Here is a 17,496-nt window from a genome sequence, read left to right as displayed (position 1 = left end):
TTTATATTGTAAAGAGACATTTAAACACATACTCTGAAAGACAAAGTGAAGAAAGCCATGAAAAACTCAGAGAAACTAGAAGCTTAAGAGGCATCACAAATACTTCAATTGTGTTCTATGATGTACCTCCATTGGAAACATCTGGAGTGGACACCAACAGGTTTTTCCCCCAGTGCCTATTGTACCGATGCCTCATCTTTACAGGGCCTCCCGGCACCATTGCCTCCAAGACAGCAGGCATCATATAAACATACAGACATGCAGCAGTCTTGTGGGAATGCAAGTACATCTCTAAATTTCTAGAGGTATCTTAATGACTAAGTACATATTTTAAATTAATTTTAAGAAAACTTAGCACAATCAGAAGTTAAGCACATTTGAAATTCATCATCTTCCTATCAAGTAGATTACAGTTCTCAATATAAGATTTTATTCATTGCTAAATTTAATGTTGATTTATAACCATCTGCTTTTTCATCATCATATTTATCCAAAGGGCAAATATTTGCCCTTCCTCTCTTTAAAGTTTATGTAAGCTGTTAAAAAAAAATCCATTTAATAGACTTATCTAGACTAGTATTTACCAAATACATCCATTTTCGATCTTAAATAAAACTCCAGCTCCCATCTCTCCCTGTATTTTACACCCTTTCAACCAATAATATCACTAAAGCTGTCCATCAACACTTTTAATTTATGCGGTGTAACAGCTCTCCGGCACAGCAGTTTCCATGCCTGTCCTCAGATGCCCTATATACTGCAGCAGATCTCTCTCTTCTGACCATATCCTCAGTTCCCTATGTCTGCTGGGTACAGAACAGGCCAAATGCTCAGTGACTGTTCTGGAAGGTAAAAGTGGGTCCAGCCAGGCAGTCACTGACGCTCAGCGGCTGGACAGGCTGCACTCACATTCCTTTGTTGTTCATGTGTTATGCAGGCTTGTTGAAATCTCACAGTTTGGAGATGCGTTCCACATATTTCCACTTACGACAAAGTCTTTCATTAAGTTTTTGAATTAGGAAAAAAAGCAACATTAGGGATCAAAATTTCTAGTTACTATGAGAACAGTGTAGAATGTTAGGCTCTTTCTGACTATGATTTCATCTATGGAAACACATGCTTTCTAAAGAAGTTTCATCCCTGTGCTTTATAAAGAACTTGTGATCAAAAAACAACAATGCAAAAGCACAACAGTCAGAACACACCTGAATATTTGGCACATTTTTTTCTGTTTATTCTGGGCATTTTTTTAAAAGCAGATCTCTCTCATACTGCCATATTCAAAAGTTAAAAAAAAACTTCAGAGTTTTGGATATGGAAGAAGTACTTTGCTAATTGTGTTCTGGAAAACTAGACATTCTAGAAATTTACTTTAAAAACTCAAAATACAAACCCATATAATCACAGAGTTAAGAGGATAAGCAAGGAAGCATAAGCTTTACAAGCATAAGTGACAGAACCTAATAATATTCTTTTACCCCTATCCAACCTTGTTTGTTTTGAGGAAGATAAATTTCAGCAACACAAATGGCAATGCCAGCAGAGAGAACAGTTGCATGGAAATAATCCATTAAGTAAAAGCCCTTTTCCCTCAGCAGCTGTGCCTCCATTAATTCAAAAACTCTTCAGCAACAAAACAAAACTATTTTGACAAAACGTGCTCCAAACAGGTAGAAATTTGAACTAGTCAGATCACAGGAAGGAATACATTTGAAATAACGACCCACAGCCTATACATCCCATGCTGTTGCGTATTCTACATTTTGCTTGATTCCTGGCTGAAGTAGTATACACTAGTGTGGTCCTTCACAAAATAAACATAACCCCTTAAATCCATGGAAAAAACCCACACAAACTGAAGGGTAACACAAAGTGGTGTATGCACTGCAGTCTCTTTATAAGGATGTATAATTCATCAATTTTAACTAAAATCTACAAAGCAATGACCCTCCCTCCACCCTGTTACCAGGAAAACTACTGGCATACACACTTACAAAGACAGAAATGTGTTTCATAGAAAGACATAAAGAACCTCAGAAAATTAATTTTTTTTATACATGAACATGTATGACAACTAAAATCAAATGTTAGTGGCACAGTGGAGCTCTGCAGACAGCAAATTTGGCTTCTCTTTTTGGTCCTGCCACTGACTAGCCACATATCCCTAGGAAAGTTATTCTTCCACGATACTGCAAGAGAGAAACAAGTCCAACACTTGGAAAGCTCTTCATATAGAGCTAAACAGTAGGTGAAACACTAGCTTGTGGCCTATACCTTACCCTAAACCAATCTGCACTGTCTCCTAGTTCTGAGAGAGATGCTTTTAAACTTCAAAAAAGTGTAGACCTGGGGGCTGCTCCTCGGTGAGCTCCAGGCATTACAGAGTCAGTACAACACGTTTTCTCACAGAAGACCCTAGATATCAGCTATCTATCCTATAATAAAAACATACAACTTCTGAAGGTGTACAGAGAACAGGTTGAGGTAAAGAGATTAAAGTCTGCTACTCTGTGTTTTATGTTTGACAAACAATTAAACACAGTAGAAAATAATTTTTCCAGCATTAGGGCATCTGATTCATCTGCGAATGGATGATCACCCCCTCTTTTAGCATAGAGCTCCTGGGAAATGCTGCAAAAAGCCACATGCTGCCCATAAAGAAATATCTACTGGAGGTTCAGAGGGAACAGAATAAGAATATCTGTGATTTGGGCATGCGTTTGCTCTTTTTCATTAGATGAAAAATAGATGGCTAATACTAATTCATAGTATCAGCAGCACATTATTCACAATTTCTTCTACAAACTAGAGGGCTCCTGAGCATTGTCAGCGTCTAATAGAAAAGTTAAGAAAGCAGAACCTAACCTGTTTCACACCTGCTCAATATCTCACTCATTCTGAACATATTTCAATGCATCTTTTCTAATTCTCTCTGCCAAAACCCTTCATCTCAGTAGCGAGAATTTCTTCACAATGTTTGTATATCTAAGGGACTTTTAAGTTGGTTAATGGTTTGCTTTTTTTTTTTTTTTTTTTTGGTTAATATGAATAACTGCAGGACTGACAGTTCTATAACCCCCAGGCATGTAGTTTATAGCCGAGATACACACATTTGGAGAGGGAGAAAAGAAAGAATAAGTACAACACACCTCAGACTAAAAACAAAAGGTGTCAAACTGCACCTTGGGAATATTTATAATAGAAACAAATCCGACAGAAACAAGCCTTTAACAACTCACTCCTTCATTTGCTAGGACACAGCCTGATAAAGCGCAGAAATGCTACTGTAGCCCCTGCAGGCTTATTTTGACTAAATCTCAGGAATGCAACATATAAACACTAGACTCCTACATTACACTGTTACAACTTGCATTAGCAGCAACTGGACAAAAGCCACATTTTCACAGAAAATCTTACAGGGATAAATCTTATGTTCAGATTTTGCGTGGGTTTTTCATGGTGGTGTTTTTTTTTTTTTACATTTTCTTGCATAAATCATGCTCTCAAAATTCAAGAGGTGATTGATATACTACAAACAGCAAGTTTACTTTCCTTTATAAACTGTACTAAGGAGCCTTGTTTATCTCTTTGATGTTTAGCTTAACACAGTGCATTTTTTTATATTAGAAAGTCACAGCCATGAATGGCAGTTCTGTTTTCTTTCAAAACACCAGTATTATAGTTTCAAGTCTCTTTTTCTTATATATACTTTGCTTTTTCTAGAATTGCTCAATAGAGAAAAGAAAAAATAGTATTATCTGGCTTTCATGCTAACAAATGTACATTTTCTAATCACAATCATTTGCATCAGGAAATTGTTCTGTAGTGCAATGCTGACTCAGAATCTTACCATGTTATGTGCTGTAAAAAACCAAAGACTATTGCATTTTAGTATTTCCATTAAAAACTATTTTTCAGTACTTCAGTTAAGCAATAGCTCCCAAAGCATCCAAAGCATAAGAAAAGGCAAAAGTAACCCAATTGTCTCATCATATTTTCTTTTATTATCAGAACTACCACCACTTAAGAGAATATAAAATTATGTTGGAGTTTCTTTCCTAATTGAAGAGCAATTTCATATATACACACAGCAAAGAATAGGGACAGTACAGCCCTCGTTTAAGTTTATGCTGCCCTCTTGTGACTTCCATGTATAATTGCTACAGCAGACAAGTCAACCTAAGATAGTGAAAATTCATATTTAAGTTGATTTTAGAAGGGAATTTCATGAGGGGGGAGGGATTGGAAACTCTATTAGTTACTAGTGAAGGTTGGTAGCATTATGTTTATGCATGGCAAAACAAATTCTCAGAAGGAAAACGGAAGGATGGAAAAATTGGTGTATAAAAGGTAATTTTGAACATTTTTCACCTTGCCATAAAGAAAAAATATGAATGCCAGCATCTATTAAAGCCATGGTAAGGTAACTTACGTTTTTCCAGGAGATTCTTTTAACCAGAAGAGATCATCACTTGTGATTCCATACTCCAGTGCACCTGCAATCTATAAACACACAGGTAATGTCTTGAATCTACAATGCAAGTCCTGGCAGCAAAGAAAGCTAATAGCAACTTGGGCTGTATTAGCCGAAGTATAGCCAGCAGACCATGGGGAATATATCTGGGCAACCCCAGATATGTTATTCAGTCTCTGTCTTTAGAGTTTTTCAAAACCTGACTGCAAAAAGTCCTGAACAACATGATCTGACCTCACAGCTGACTCGATAGCTGACCCCAGCCTCCTTGAGCAGGAGCTTGAACTAGATGACCTCTAGAGATCCCTTCCAACCTGAATCATCCTACAGCTGTAAGCAACATCAACATACTAAATTGATGCAAATTGTTTTCTATGGAAACATTTTTCTGAAAAAACTGTGCTTCATATAAAAGATAATTTTTCACACAACACAAGAACAAAAATCTCTCATGTGTTACTTTATATTTGTATTCTTTATCCTCTAAGCAATTATTATCTGCCACAAAACCAGTAAAGCCATTGGAGTTGTCCGATCGCAAGTGTAACTTACGTGTGTCGGATATTTTGGTCTTCCTCCAGTAGCAATGACAATATTTTCTGCAGTAACAAAAACCTACAAAGAAAAATACAAAATCAAAATCAAGCATTTGAAATCCTGTTATCTGTCTTTAGATTTTATAGAATCATAGAATAACTTTGGTTGGAAAAGACCTTTGAGATCATCAAGTCCAACCTTTAACCTAACCCTGCCATCCCACCACTAAACCATGTCCCTAAGCACCTCACCTCTCCTTCTTTTAAATACATCCAGGGATGAGGACTCGACCACCTCCCTGGGCAGCCCATTCCAGAGCCTGACAACCCTTTCTGTGAAGAAGTTTTTCCTAATGTCTAGCCTAAACCTGCCCTGGTGCAACTTCAAACCATTCCCCCTCGTCCTATCATCAACAGACGATAGGCCGACCCCCACCTCACTACAGCCTCCTTTCAGGTAGTTGTAGAGGGCAATAAGGTCTACCCTCCGCCTCCTCTTACTAAACAACCCCAGTCCCCTCAGCCGCTCCTTGTAAGCCTTGTGCTCTAGATCCCTCACATGTTCCAGCAATGCAACATCTTTCTTGTAGTGAGGGGCCCAAAACTGAACACAGTATTCGAGGTGCGGCCTCACCAGCACCGAGTACAGGGACACCATCACTTCCCTACTCCTGCTGGCCACACTATTCCTGATACAGGCCAGGATGCCATTGGCCTTCTTGGCCACCTGGGCACACTGCTGGCTCATATTCAGCCGGCTGTCAACCAGTACCCCCAGGTCTTTTTCCACCAGGCAGCTTTCCAGCCACTCTTCCCCAAGCCTGTAGTGTTGCATGGGGTTGTTGTGACCAAAGTGCAGGACCCGGCACTTGGCCTTGTTGAACCTCATACAGTTGGCCTCGGCCCATCGATCCAGCCTGTCCAGGTCTCTCTGCAGAGCCCTCCTCCCCTCAAGCAGATCAACACTACCACCCAGTTTGGTGCTGTCTGCAAATTTACTGAGGGCACACTCAATCCCCTCATCCAGGTCATTGATAAAGATATTAAACAAAACCGGCCCTAGAACTGAGCCCTGGGGAGTTGTACAAATGAGTGATAAACGAGAAAGCTGGCACTATCATCTGCTATTTATATGACATAATAATCAGCAATGCATTAAAAAAAGGATGGAGATAGAAGAAACTAACACATGCAGGAGTTTATCCTACACATTCTCTACCGGTTTTAATATTAAGCTTACAGTTGTTCCTGTACTGAACAAGATTCTGATGACTACTTGGAAGCAACAGTTGTGCACAAATGGCAGCTTTTTAAAATCAATTTTTGCTTAGGACAAAACACACAGAGATCACAGCGAATGAATTCTGTCCCTAAGGCCTGGAGTTAAGCTACCTCAAAAGTGACGTTTTTAGAAAATGCTGGGCATCTACCCACCAAAACTGTTGTTCTCTCAAGCTGATATTAACCAGTAACAAAAATGCATGTTCAGTCATTAAATATGCAGAAATGGCCACCATTCTGCTACATGACCCAGTTGCTTGAAGCTGTGCATTCAGTGTAATTGCCTCCCACACACAATTTCGTGTTAGAAAGCTAAGCACCCTTATAAGTCATCTGAAGGAGAAAAACATCTCAGACTGATCAAATGCCCAGAGCAGTATGGAGATGTTGGTCCTCTTTACATCTCTGTAAGCATTGATCAAAGCAGTAGGACTCTGACAAACCAAAAAACTACCCCAAAAAATCCTCTTTGGTCTCAGCATTTCCATCTGCAAAGAAAAAGTAATGGCATCGAACTGACAGATTAGAAGCTAGGGGCTTGGTAGGCAACAGTCAAGTTCATAAACATCTTCTCTAGGTGGAAAATGCAAATCTCCCTCACCAAAACAATACTGAATACCTAAAGCAATTTGCAAAAGTACAATCTAGCTCCCAGCTGATCTGAAAACCAACACATGAAGACCCAAAATGTTTGAAGTGAACAATAATGCAGAAATCATCACAGCAGCTCACCTCTTTACCTGCTTTTGTTAAACCACAGATTGTATGTGGATCAGAAAATCTCCCTTTCATGTTGAAATATTTCACCTTCCTGTTTAGAAGAAACCAGCAACATCAATGCACACTTAATGAAGAATAGGAATGAAATATGATCAGCTACTTCTTCCATATCTGAAGTGCTAAAAAGGATAGCAAACAGGCATATAAAACGAAGAAAGCAAAATCCCATCTCATAGGATTGTTTGCGGCTCTGTCACATAATTTAAGTCACTTAATTCTTGTATCACAGTTAACTCCTCTACATAGCAAAGTACCTAACTTTGTAACATGCTGTGCGATCAGGTTATTGACCTCTTCCAATGATATTTTCCACTAGTCATAGCATTACTATCTGTAACATTACTAATACAATGCTCATTTGAGAGCATACAAAAGTGACTCAGCAGGATTCACAAGACTAGTACCTGTTAAATTAGCTATTAATATAATTTCTCTAAAAAAGGAACTGCATGCTGAAAAACTTGGAAACACTTCTGCACTGAAAGCAAAAAAATCAGCTGCTCTTCTATAGTGTTATCTGTGGACTTGTATGGCATATAAATTTTGGTGGACAAGCTTGAAATTATCTTGAGAAACCCTGACTAGTTTATACTAATGCAAAACCTCTCCAGATTAAAACAAGCATTCCCTGACCACTACACTGTTAGAAAGCTTTCATGTATGGTCACTTTCAACCACTATTTCCCAGAAAAGAAAAGGAAGGGGGGCAGGGGGTGGGGGAAATCACATTGGCAAGGGCACTTACAGTCCTGAGCAGAGAGACTTACAAACTCTAATTACTAGCTCTAATGAGAAAATCCAAAGGCAATTCAGCAATTCTACAAGGAGAAGAGCAACTCCTTAACTATGGGAAGAAAGATAATGTCAAAATCTTATTTACTTGTCTTGTAGTTGCACTCTGTGTCCCCAGTTCAAGGACTTCACATAATTCTGAACAGCTTGTGCCATTACAGACCTATCACAAAACAAGAAACTGAACATGAATTCATCACATTACAAATTCAGATTAGGCAACTCAAAGATACAGGCAATTGCTAGAAATTAGGAATGTTCTACATTACTTTTTGTTATATAAGTAAATTATCAAGTCCAAATCAACATAGTATCTGCCCTGATAAACCAGTAAATACAGTTTTGTGTTTTAAACAAGGAGCTGCCTAAAAAGCTTCATGCAAAATTAAATTCCCTAACTGTCCCTAAATAAACACCAGCTGGGAAAAATTGTTACACATACTCAACACATAGAGTGGATATGGGCATTAATCTTTACCAGGTATGATGAACAGGTTGGGCTATATTCCAGCCATAGTGTTGGGCATCTTTAAGGGCACTCCCTAAAAGGGCTGCTTGATGCATAAGCTTTTTAGGAATGCAGCCAACATTCACACAAGTTCCACCAAGTCCCCATTTGGTCCCTTGGGAAAAAAAAAAAAAAATAAGGGAAAAAAAAAGTAAATGCATCAGGTTAATGTGACAATGCAATGGGGTTACTTAGAGAATTAGGTTGTTCATGCAATTAGTTAAAAGGTTTTGAAACAACACAGTTTACTATCTCCTACAGATCAGTTTCTAACTCTACTTATGTTCATTGTTTTGGTAAAAAACCTCTCTATATTTTTCTTCCAAAATTCAAACCATCTCAAGATGTTTCTCAGAGCTCTGAAGATCCAGTTACTACACATACACATTTGCATATTTGCATTTGCAGATCTTTTTTTACATAGTGTACATGAAGAGCCTCAACATGATGCAATTCATAGTTTTTAGAAATTGTAAATTACATTTTTACAGTGACAATATTCTTACCTATTGAAGTTCAAAGTCTACTACAAATGGTAGCATCAAACAGTACTAACAACCTTAATGTGCAGGGGAAGCAGGCAGACCTGGGACATCACTGGAGGGAATGGCAGTACAGCAAGCTGGGCTCAAGGACTTTTGCTACAAGCAAAGCAGGCAGCGTGGCTTTGGCCACTTTGCTGCCTGGCACAATCAGCCCACCTAGGCAACCATTTTACACACAAGCCCAAAGATTATCCTAGTATTTCTCTTCCATACCTTGTGGAGAAGGTTCCACATAATCCAAAACGGCCACTTTCCTTCCAAACTGAGCAGCTTTAAACAAAAAGCAAGATGAGGTATTTAGAGGAGGGAGAAACACAGAAACCTAAACATTTTTAGTAGCACAGGTACTAAGAAGACAGGAGATTATGGCTGGTGGTTTATACTGTCTAACTCAAATGCCAGACTAGGGACCCAAACTGCCTTTGTAGTCAGTAGATTCTCCAAAAGGCACTTAATAACCCAGACTAGAGCCTCCAGCTTCCACCAACCCTAAAAATGCAATCTGATCCCAAATGAGATGTTTAAGATCCTTGTGGGTTGTTGAGCATGTTACATTGAGGTACAAAGGGGCAAAGTTCTCTACAGGAGTTAAACAGCTCTTGGAAACGCTCTGGAGGGACCGTTGTTTTAACACATAAATAAGAAAGTATAATTTTAAAAATACAGTATCTATGGAGGCCCTCAGAGTATTTTACAATAACAAAAGCTTATTAGGTTTTCCCATGACAAAAGAAGAAATATTTTTTAAAAGGTTAATAAGAAAGCCAAACAAGATCACCCCACCTGAGGGTGTGAACTAATCTGCAGATTAACTGTATAGAGCTGAGTTAACGATTAACGTGCAGGGAGTGAAGTATGCTATGTGTCTTAAAAAGCTCTAGCATGATCAGTAACGCTTTTCTTAGTGTCTGTAAACATCATTTAAGCTAAACCAAAACTTTTGTTACTTATTTATACATACAAACCTTCTTTCGCACAAGCAAGGCCTCCAGACCCTCCACCAATTACCAGAAGATCATAGTCATTCTTTCCTGTGAAAAGGACATGAAAAAAGGAGGAAAAGAAACAGCCAAGGAAAATGGGAGAGGTATGCAAGATGGTAAATATCAAAAAGTACACTATTTTTTACAATTGATTATTACTGATTTGGGTTTTCTTTACTTTACTAGAGCACTGTGTCTTTTCAGAGTCCCAAAGCATTCTCCAAAAATCATTAACCTATCTAGTCTGGTTTCATGAATGAAATACAGAAAATAAAGCAATCCAAAAGAAGTGAGGAAATAGATTGGCTTTTTACACAATGGGCCAAGAAGCTCCTTCTGCATGATCAGACAGTTGCAGCTGGGATCTGGTTATCGGTCTTCTGTCTCTGCATTACAGCAGCAAGTTCTACATGTAGATTTTTTCAGCAGGGGTTACCTTCTCGGACTCGCAAAGCCTCAGCTGCAACGTAGGCCTTGCAGGGGGTGGGGCAGTCAGCCCGAAGCTGGCCCCTTCTGCACCTCAGCCTCCCCACAGATCGGCCCAGTCTCCCAGAGCAGTTTTGAAGTGGCAGAGGCCCACAGGTGAGCAAGAACTCATTTCTTAGCACGGGCATCAGGGCAACCCCTGCTTTTAGAGAGCTGCCAGCAGTTCAGGGAGGACAGCCCAGGCCTGCAGCATCCCCACACCAGCTGTGCCACCATCGGGGTGGGGGACTTCCCTCGGCAGTTCAGCGGGCAGGCGGACTGGAAAGGCTGATAGCTCCCTCGGTCGTTTGGAGCTAAGCCCAGAGGAAAGGCTCGGCTGCCTCTTGGGCTGCCCCGGTACCTCTCCGGAAACCACAGCGCGGGGGTGCAGGGAGGCTTTGCCCACTTCACAGCCACCTGCGGCCGGGGGCTCCCTCAGCAACGCAGGGCCCGAGGGACGGGCTCCGAGAGGCACCGGGCCGGGGGTGGCTCCGAAAGCCGTTACGGCTCCTCGGCCGCCGAGGGAGGAGAGTGGCGCCTCCGGTCCGCACAGCGGTCGCTTAGGTAAGGCGCCGCTGGCCTCTCCCCGCCGTGCGGGTGGTGGGAAGGGCTCGGGGGACCGTCCCCAGGCGCTCTCGGTGTCAGGAGGAGAGGGCAGCCCGCTTCCCGCAAGGAGACGCGGCCTCTGACAGGCCTAAGCCCAGCGGGCACCCCGTACCTGAGAGGGCTCGCACCGTACGGCACAGCCCCGACGCTCCTAGGAGACGCCTCCGCCACAGCGCCGCCATGCTGTACGGCAAAGGGCCTTCTCGCCGAGCCAGGACCCCTGCGGGTGGCCCGAGCAGCGCCTGAGTAGAAGGCGGCGGGGTGCGGGGGTCGCCGCGTCGCGGGTGCGAGCACGAGGCCTGCCCCGCGCGCAGACCTGAGGGGAGGCGGCCGCTTCCCGCCCGGACCTCCGGCTGCGAAGCCGCGAGAGGCCTTTTTAGAAGGCGGACACAGACTCTGGCGTTAGAGAAGCGCGTTTGCGTTAAAATCAGACGCATTGGAAGGGGGAAAAAATCCTTCACTTCTCTTGACTGGCTTCCCCACGAGATGCTGCTACGAAAGGGGATCAGGGAAGGCGTTTTGAGAAAGAAGGGGAACGTGACGGCTGCCCAGGACCTTCACCAATATTCAGAGCCCTGTTTTTTCCCCTCTGAAACTGCACATCCCTTTGTAACACACGGTGAGAGGTGAGCTGTCACAGCCCCTTCCTCAGGTGCAGCACGCAGACTGAAAGTTAAAAACCTCTGAGAAGGTGGTTTGAACAAAGCCTCTCCCTTCCAGGAGGGATTACAGGCAACACATGGTGTTTAGGATTCCTGTGGCTAAGATACATTCAGCATTGAGAGCAGGTGCCAGGGGCTCAGGTCTGAGAGAAGAGGGCTTCCTCAACCAAAATGGCGGGGCCCGCGCTACACAAGTCAGTGAACTAGAGCAGCGCTTTAACACGTTTTTAACTGTGGTGGTACAGATATTTGCACAGGACCACCTGTGGGAGCACCTCCGATGCTTCACAGCCTTTGGCAGTGTTTTCTGTCCCTGTTCCCCATGCCAGCTGTTGATCCAACAAGGGCGATGCTGCTGTCCGACTTTGGATGGGAGTTGTGAGAGTTATTAATGCTTGTAATGCGTTCTGGCAGCCTAAGGTAAAAGGCCTCAGAGTAGGCATTGATCAAAACAATACCACAGGGAACAAGGTCTCTCTCATTCAGAAGTGCTCGCTATTGGTCTATTGCTGAAGCACCATAGTGACCCTGCCTGCTGCTGTATGTGGTGAGTCGTATGTGATAAATACCACCATAAGCCAAATCAGAGTTTGGGATGAAGAATCAGCTGCTTTTTCTTAGGGAGAAGGAATGGGCAACAGAAAACAGTTTTAGGCAGCCATGGTTCATCTCTCTCTGAGCAAGGGGGTGGCTCACAAGGGGGCAGCATCCAACCATTTTGCTTCAGAAACCATCAATCGTCTGGTTCACAGTTGGAGAAATGGCAGGAAATTAAAATACTCAAAGTTTTGTAGAACTAACATCACCTCCAGTGTAGATCTGATTAATTTTTTTCACTCCATTAATGTTTGAAAATATGTGAAACAGGAATTACTATCACTTTAGTAAATGGATTGATGATTTGTCCAGTATCACTGCTGTTAAAAAAGAAATAAAAGGCAACTCCCCTCTCTGTTGCCTCCTGCAGCACTAAGCAATAAATCACTAGACACACTCATTGCAGCAGCAGCAGAAAGACATGACTAGAGTGTACTGTGAGGCCTTTGAACTAAGGAATCCTCAAGCATATTCAGATACTAATCTTTTATGTTTTTCAGGTACATGCATGCAAAGTTGTTTTAGCTGTTCATTTTAGCTACTATTCTGAATTGAATGAGGCAGTGTTGAGCATATGCTCTTCACAGAGCATTTAGTTCAGACGCGTAGGATCAAGGGTAGAATTAAATCTCCCCAAACACAAAACAAGTTTACATGAAGAAATGTTCCTGCAGCATTATGGTATTTTGCTAATAAGGAAAGGCCTTAAATGTAGCAAAGATGTTGATAGAAAACATTACTTTTAAACAGCACCTACAGTGGCAATTTAGGAAAGAATTGATGATAAATTTAGAGTAACGCTTCTAAATTCTTTTAAGGATAGGATCTTGGCCAAGTGCCCATTGTTACAGCCACATCATACACTAGCATTACTGCTTGTTTTCATTATTTTATTGCTCAGAGACTAAGTGAACCACAGCCTACACAGCAGTGGTGAGACTGTAGCTTTAGGTGTTTGTGTGTTCCTGAACACATCAGCACACACCCTGTCTTTTCTAGCTTGAAAGCGAGTCAGTTGCTTTCACTTGGCATCCTTATGGCCTCTGGGAACCAGAACTATCCATAGCTGCTGCTGCGCCACTGGCAGACCATGTGAAGCTGGGGTGTCACCAGCCCTCTGGCTGTATCTCACAGCATCGTGCAGTTCCACAGGCTAAGGCTTTCCCATCGGGCCTACCATGTTCAGAAGAAAGTACAAAGTCTGTGTAATGCTGCTCTGCTCGTTCTTGCACATTCTCACAAGCTTGATCATTGAGACCGATAGAGGCAAATATCAGCAATGAGGAGTGGGTTTTGCCCATGGTCACAATATCAGTAAGAGGAGTAGCCACTGATATTTGCTGCAGTCAGCACTGAGCATGTGTGTCTGCGGTACACTTCCAAAATTTTTCTCAGGGACCAGAGACGGATTCTGGTTATCAGGTGTGGTTTCTAATGTCTTTGGCTCATCTCCTATAGCCTTCTACTCTCTTATTTTAATTCTTTTGTGGTTAGCATTAAGCTGATAAAAATAATTAGTGACATACGTAGAATAATTTGTGATACATATTTTTTCATATGTAAACAATATACATATAGATTTCTTTTAAGAAAGCAAGCATTAAGTCCTTTAGTGCAAATATATTCTAGTATCAGGAATCATTTACATGAAGCATTGTGTTTCTGCAGTCAAAGCATATTTTTTCAATACTTAGGATTAAAAAAACTTCTTACAAGATAGCTATCAGACTTACCATCATATTTCCACAGAATTTTCTCAGTTGTAGCTAGTTATATTTAAGTCATAAATTAACTTAATATATTAGATGTGGTTTGGTTTATTACCAGGGGGAGATGTGTATTCAAGGTACTGTAAACAGTGTGGTATTAAAAGGGCAAAGGAAACACCACTGTAATACATTTCAGAAACGTATATAAATCTATTCAACAAAAATAGGGGTTTTGTAAGGCATGAATTGGTTCTGTTAACGGGCAGACTTTCTCCTTTTGAATTTATTATAATGACAGCTTGGAATGTTGTACTTTTTTTCCTTCGTATGAAATACCTTTTGTTACATTTATCAGTGGCTTGCTTAAATTCTTCCTCATGAAGACAACCAGGGCCAAATACCTCTTCTACATAACATTTTACAAATTTTGACTTTTCAAAGACATCTTCCTGTCTTTCCTGTTTTTCTGGCGTGGTTTGCTTTATGTCTTGTGTTCCCAGATTAGTGACCTGGCAGGGTGGGGGAAAGAAGAGAGGTGTCAGGTAGATACCATCTTTGGAAGTCATCATGTTGTTTCTTTTTTAGTGGGTGAGGTGGGAAATGTCTATCAGAAGTTGCATTTTGTGGCATGACCTAATTAATAATTTACAGGAGTGTCAGTGAACTGTACTGGATCACTGGTTGAACTAAGAGGTCTCTGCATGAGGTAGGACTTTTTGGTTTCTTACCATCTCTCGTGATTGATTGTACTCTTTTTTTTCTTTCTTTCTTTCTTTCTATCTCGTTCCTCGGGTAGTGTGTAGCATGGTGTCCTTAGTTTTACGGAGGAAGGAGGAGGGAAAGAAAAGCATGTGGAAGAAATGCATGTGAAATGGTGAATACAAAAGTTGAAATAGCTATATAGTCCCCGGCAATTGAGAGAACCATATCCCAGAGCTACAAAAGGACAGAATAAATGGAAGCGGGGGGTGGTGGTGGTGGTGGTGTTACCAGCCCTTAGAGTTTTTTTCAAAGCATGATTCAAATTACTAAATATATGGATAGTATTCTAAGGTGGGGATTATGCTAACAAGTGAGGACCCTTGTTCGAAGGCACAGATCCTGTGTAAACAAAAGAAATACTTTTACCACTTTTATTTGAGGGTTCTTAACTGACATGTGTAGTAAGAATTTTCCAACATTACTTTTTGTTGGGTATTGCTTTACATTGGCATGAAGGAATCTGTGACTGTTTGCTTACAATCCAACTCTGCTGTATTTTTCTGCATTTTTGATATCTGCTTTTAAGAGCTTTGACAAAACCAGCTTTAGGAGAGTTAAAAGTCAAACTGATAAAGGAAGAAAATGACTAATTTTGGTTTATGAGATCAAGGTGGTGAACAGGTTTCCATGTGAAGTCTAAAAAGCTTACAACATTTTGTTAAGATGAGACAAATACATCCCCTTAGCTAATAATTTTTTATGTAGGGTCTGTAAATGTATCTAAAACAACTAAAGAAAAGCTAAATCTAAGAAACATACACACGTAACAGAATTACTGTAAATCAGGTCATATTTTAAATGCCATTTAAAAATGTAATGCTAAAAGAAAACCCATCATTCTAATATTTCCTAAATACCCCCAAAGGACATCCTCTTACAAAGAATACATCCTTCAGCTAACAATGTTTCCTTCACTGGAAACATTTGTGCATAGGTTCATAAACCAACAAAAATTGTTGAACATTTCAGCTTTGTTGCTATTTCTCCCTTTGTTAGGTTTTTTTTTACTTTCAGAAATTTGTCTGAGAGTAGGACTCATTCAGAATTTAATCTATGCCATTTTATTCCTTCCTTAATACAGAATCTTCTATTCATAATTTGTCCTAAACAATTAACTGATTGCAAGTGTGGGGGGAAACCAGCAGAAACAGATGAACCTTCAAGTAACACAGGTTCTTGACTTCATTCAAATACTTCAACGTATATTACCAAAAAAGTGGAGAAAAGCAGAAATATGGTAGATTTAACTGAGCTTCAAAGTTTTCATGAGGAGTTACAAAGTCTTTGAAAGCAGGAATTTTTTTTTCAGTCTACATGATAACCTTTTAAGATGCCTAGTAAACACAAAACAATCTAACTGCTTGTATAATCTGTTGAATTTTAGAGTACAACTTTGCTGGCCATCTTTCTATTCTTTTAGCTGTTTCCTATTTTAGATAGATAGGCAGTTTCCTGATTCATACAAGTGGTGTTTCATTTCTCATAATTCCTCTTTTCCATGTTTCTCAACAAGAGAAACTAATTTGACTGTTGAAAACAGCAAAATCACATAAAAGAAAATCCCTCCTGCTATTCTGAAAATGCAAGCTCAAAAGAATTTTCTTCCACTCAGTGTTTCACATGATCTGTGGGATTTATGGTAATGTGCTAGCTCTCCTGTCTCCCTTTGTTTAGGCTTATAAAAACCAGTCTTTGGCCAGGATTATTAGAAGAAGGGAATGTCATTTGTTGTTATGCCAGGCATGGATTTACTGGGGAAGCTTTAGCTCTCTGCTATGCACAGCAAGTGGGGATAGCACTGGCACGTTGCATCATGTGCTTGCAGCTGTATAGCCTCCATTTGAGATTGGGAGGTCTGTACATGAGCAAGTCTACGCAAGTCTGTGCAGACAACCTGAGCTTAATTCTGCCAACTGTCAGAGCGAGCCAGTCTGAACTAGCCAGTTATTCTGACCTATTGCCATTCATGTGATGTTGCTCCCAAATTAAGACATCCTGGGTCTACACCTACCCATAGACATGCCCTGTGAATGTAGTATCCTGACGTTCTACAATACCAAAGCCATCTTTTAAGATCTTGTCCCTACATAAAAATTGTATTACACCAATACATTTATAGCTCTCCACAGTTCTGTAACCTGAATGTATTAATATCAGGGTAAATTTTTACTATCTAGGCAAGGATAAGTCATGTGAATAGCATATAAATTTATGCACTCGAGTTTGTAGCGTTGTTGTTTTGTTAGTAAAAACTTTCAAAAATAACCATACCTATACAGATCCTGTCTTGGGCAAAAAGTTAAAGGCATAATCCAATGTCTAACAGCCTACCAAAGCAACTTCTCTTGGAGAAAAAATTACCCCATATAACATATTACAAAATTTCAACTTCCTATTACTTTGGAAACAACTTATGGACATCGTCACACAGTTTGGGTGATTTAACTAACTGAGCTTCTGGCTTTATCTAATTTGCAGTTATTGCCATTCACCATTTTTACTTACACAGTGAAATATCTAGACAACAGAAAGGGTTACTTTGCAGGCATACCCTTTATCATACAAATAAACAGTTGTGGGCAGGCAGAAGCAAGTTTGCTCCTCCCATGCTTCTAGCCTGAAGAATATGATTCAGCTCAAAGTTAGAAGTCCTTTAGAACTGTCTGGTAAATCTAGGCACTAATTTGTGCTGCTAAGCAGAAGCTGGGCTGATACCACCCACCAGTTCACAGCTAGCTATAGTTAACTGCAAGGACGTCTCCAAAGAATAGCTGTATGCTTACAGAACCAGGTCAG

General features: G+C 40.6%; 2 protein-coding genes across 7 annotated transcripts in view; one reads left to right on the top strand and one right to left on the bottom strand.

Annotated features, from left to right (window-relative positions):
* Positions 1–11,589, bottom strand: part of TXNRD2 (thioredoxin reductase 2) — a 37,880-nt gene extending 26,291 nt beyond the window's left edge. Inside the window, exons 1-8 of one of the 3 annotated variants that reach the window (XM_035895389.1) lie at positions 11,083–11,589; positions 9,882–9,947; positions 9,130–9,186; positions 8,342–8,486; positions 7,952–8,026; positions 7,024–7,102; positions 5,027–5,089; positions 4,433–4,503 (exon numbers count right to left, since the gene is read on the bottom strand). In XM_035895389.1, the coding sequence (XP_035751282.1) occupies positions 4,433–4,503; positions 5,027–5,089; positions 7,024–7,102; positions 7,952–8,026; positions 8,342–8,486; positions 9,130–9,186; positions 9,882–9,947; positions 11,083–11,407 (881 nt within the window). In that variant the 5' untranslated portion in view covers positions 11,408–11,589. Of the gene's footprint in view, positions 1–4,432; positions 4,504–5,026; positions 5,090–7,023; positions 7,103–7,951; positions 8,027–8,341; positions 8,487–9,129; positions 9,187–9,881; positions 9,948–10,335; positions 10,481–11,082 lie in introns of those variants that run through there. The other 2 variants (XM_009639858.2, XM_035895390.1) reach the window with 2 other exon arrangements.
* The window catches only part of COMT (catechol-O-methyltransferase), a 32,356-nt gene continuing 24,860 nt past the window's right edge, over positions 10,001–17,496 (top strand). For 2 of the 4 annotated variants that reach the window (XM_035895392.1, XM_035895391.1), the window contains exon 1: positions 17,320–17,491. The gene's annotated coding sequence lies outside the window, so the exon portion shown is untranslated. Of the gene's footprint in view, positions 10,482–14,589; positions 14,645–17,319; positions 17,492–17,496 lie in introns of those variants that run through there. The other 2 variants (XM_035895394.1, XM_035895393.1) reach the window with 2 other exon arrangements.

Source organism: Egretta garzetta, unplaced genomic scaffold (assembly GCF_000687185.1).
Source record: "Egretta garzetta isolate BGI_Z169 unplaced genomic scaffold, ASM68718v1 scaffold25, whole genome shotgun sequence".
NCBI classification, from domain to species: Eukaryota; Metazoa; Chordata; class Aves; order Pelecaniformes; family Ardeidae; genus Egretta; species Egretta garzetta.
Note: the sequence above shows the minus strand (reverse complement) of the source record. Positions and strands in the feature narration are given on the sequence as shown.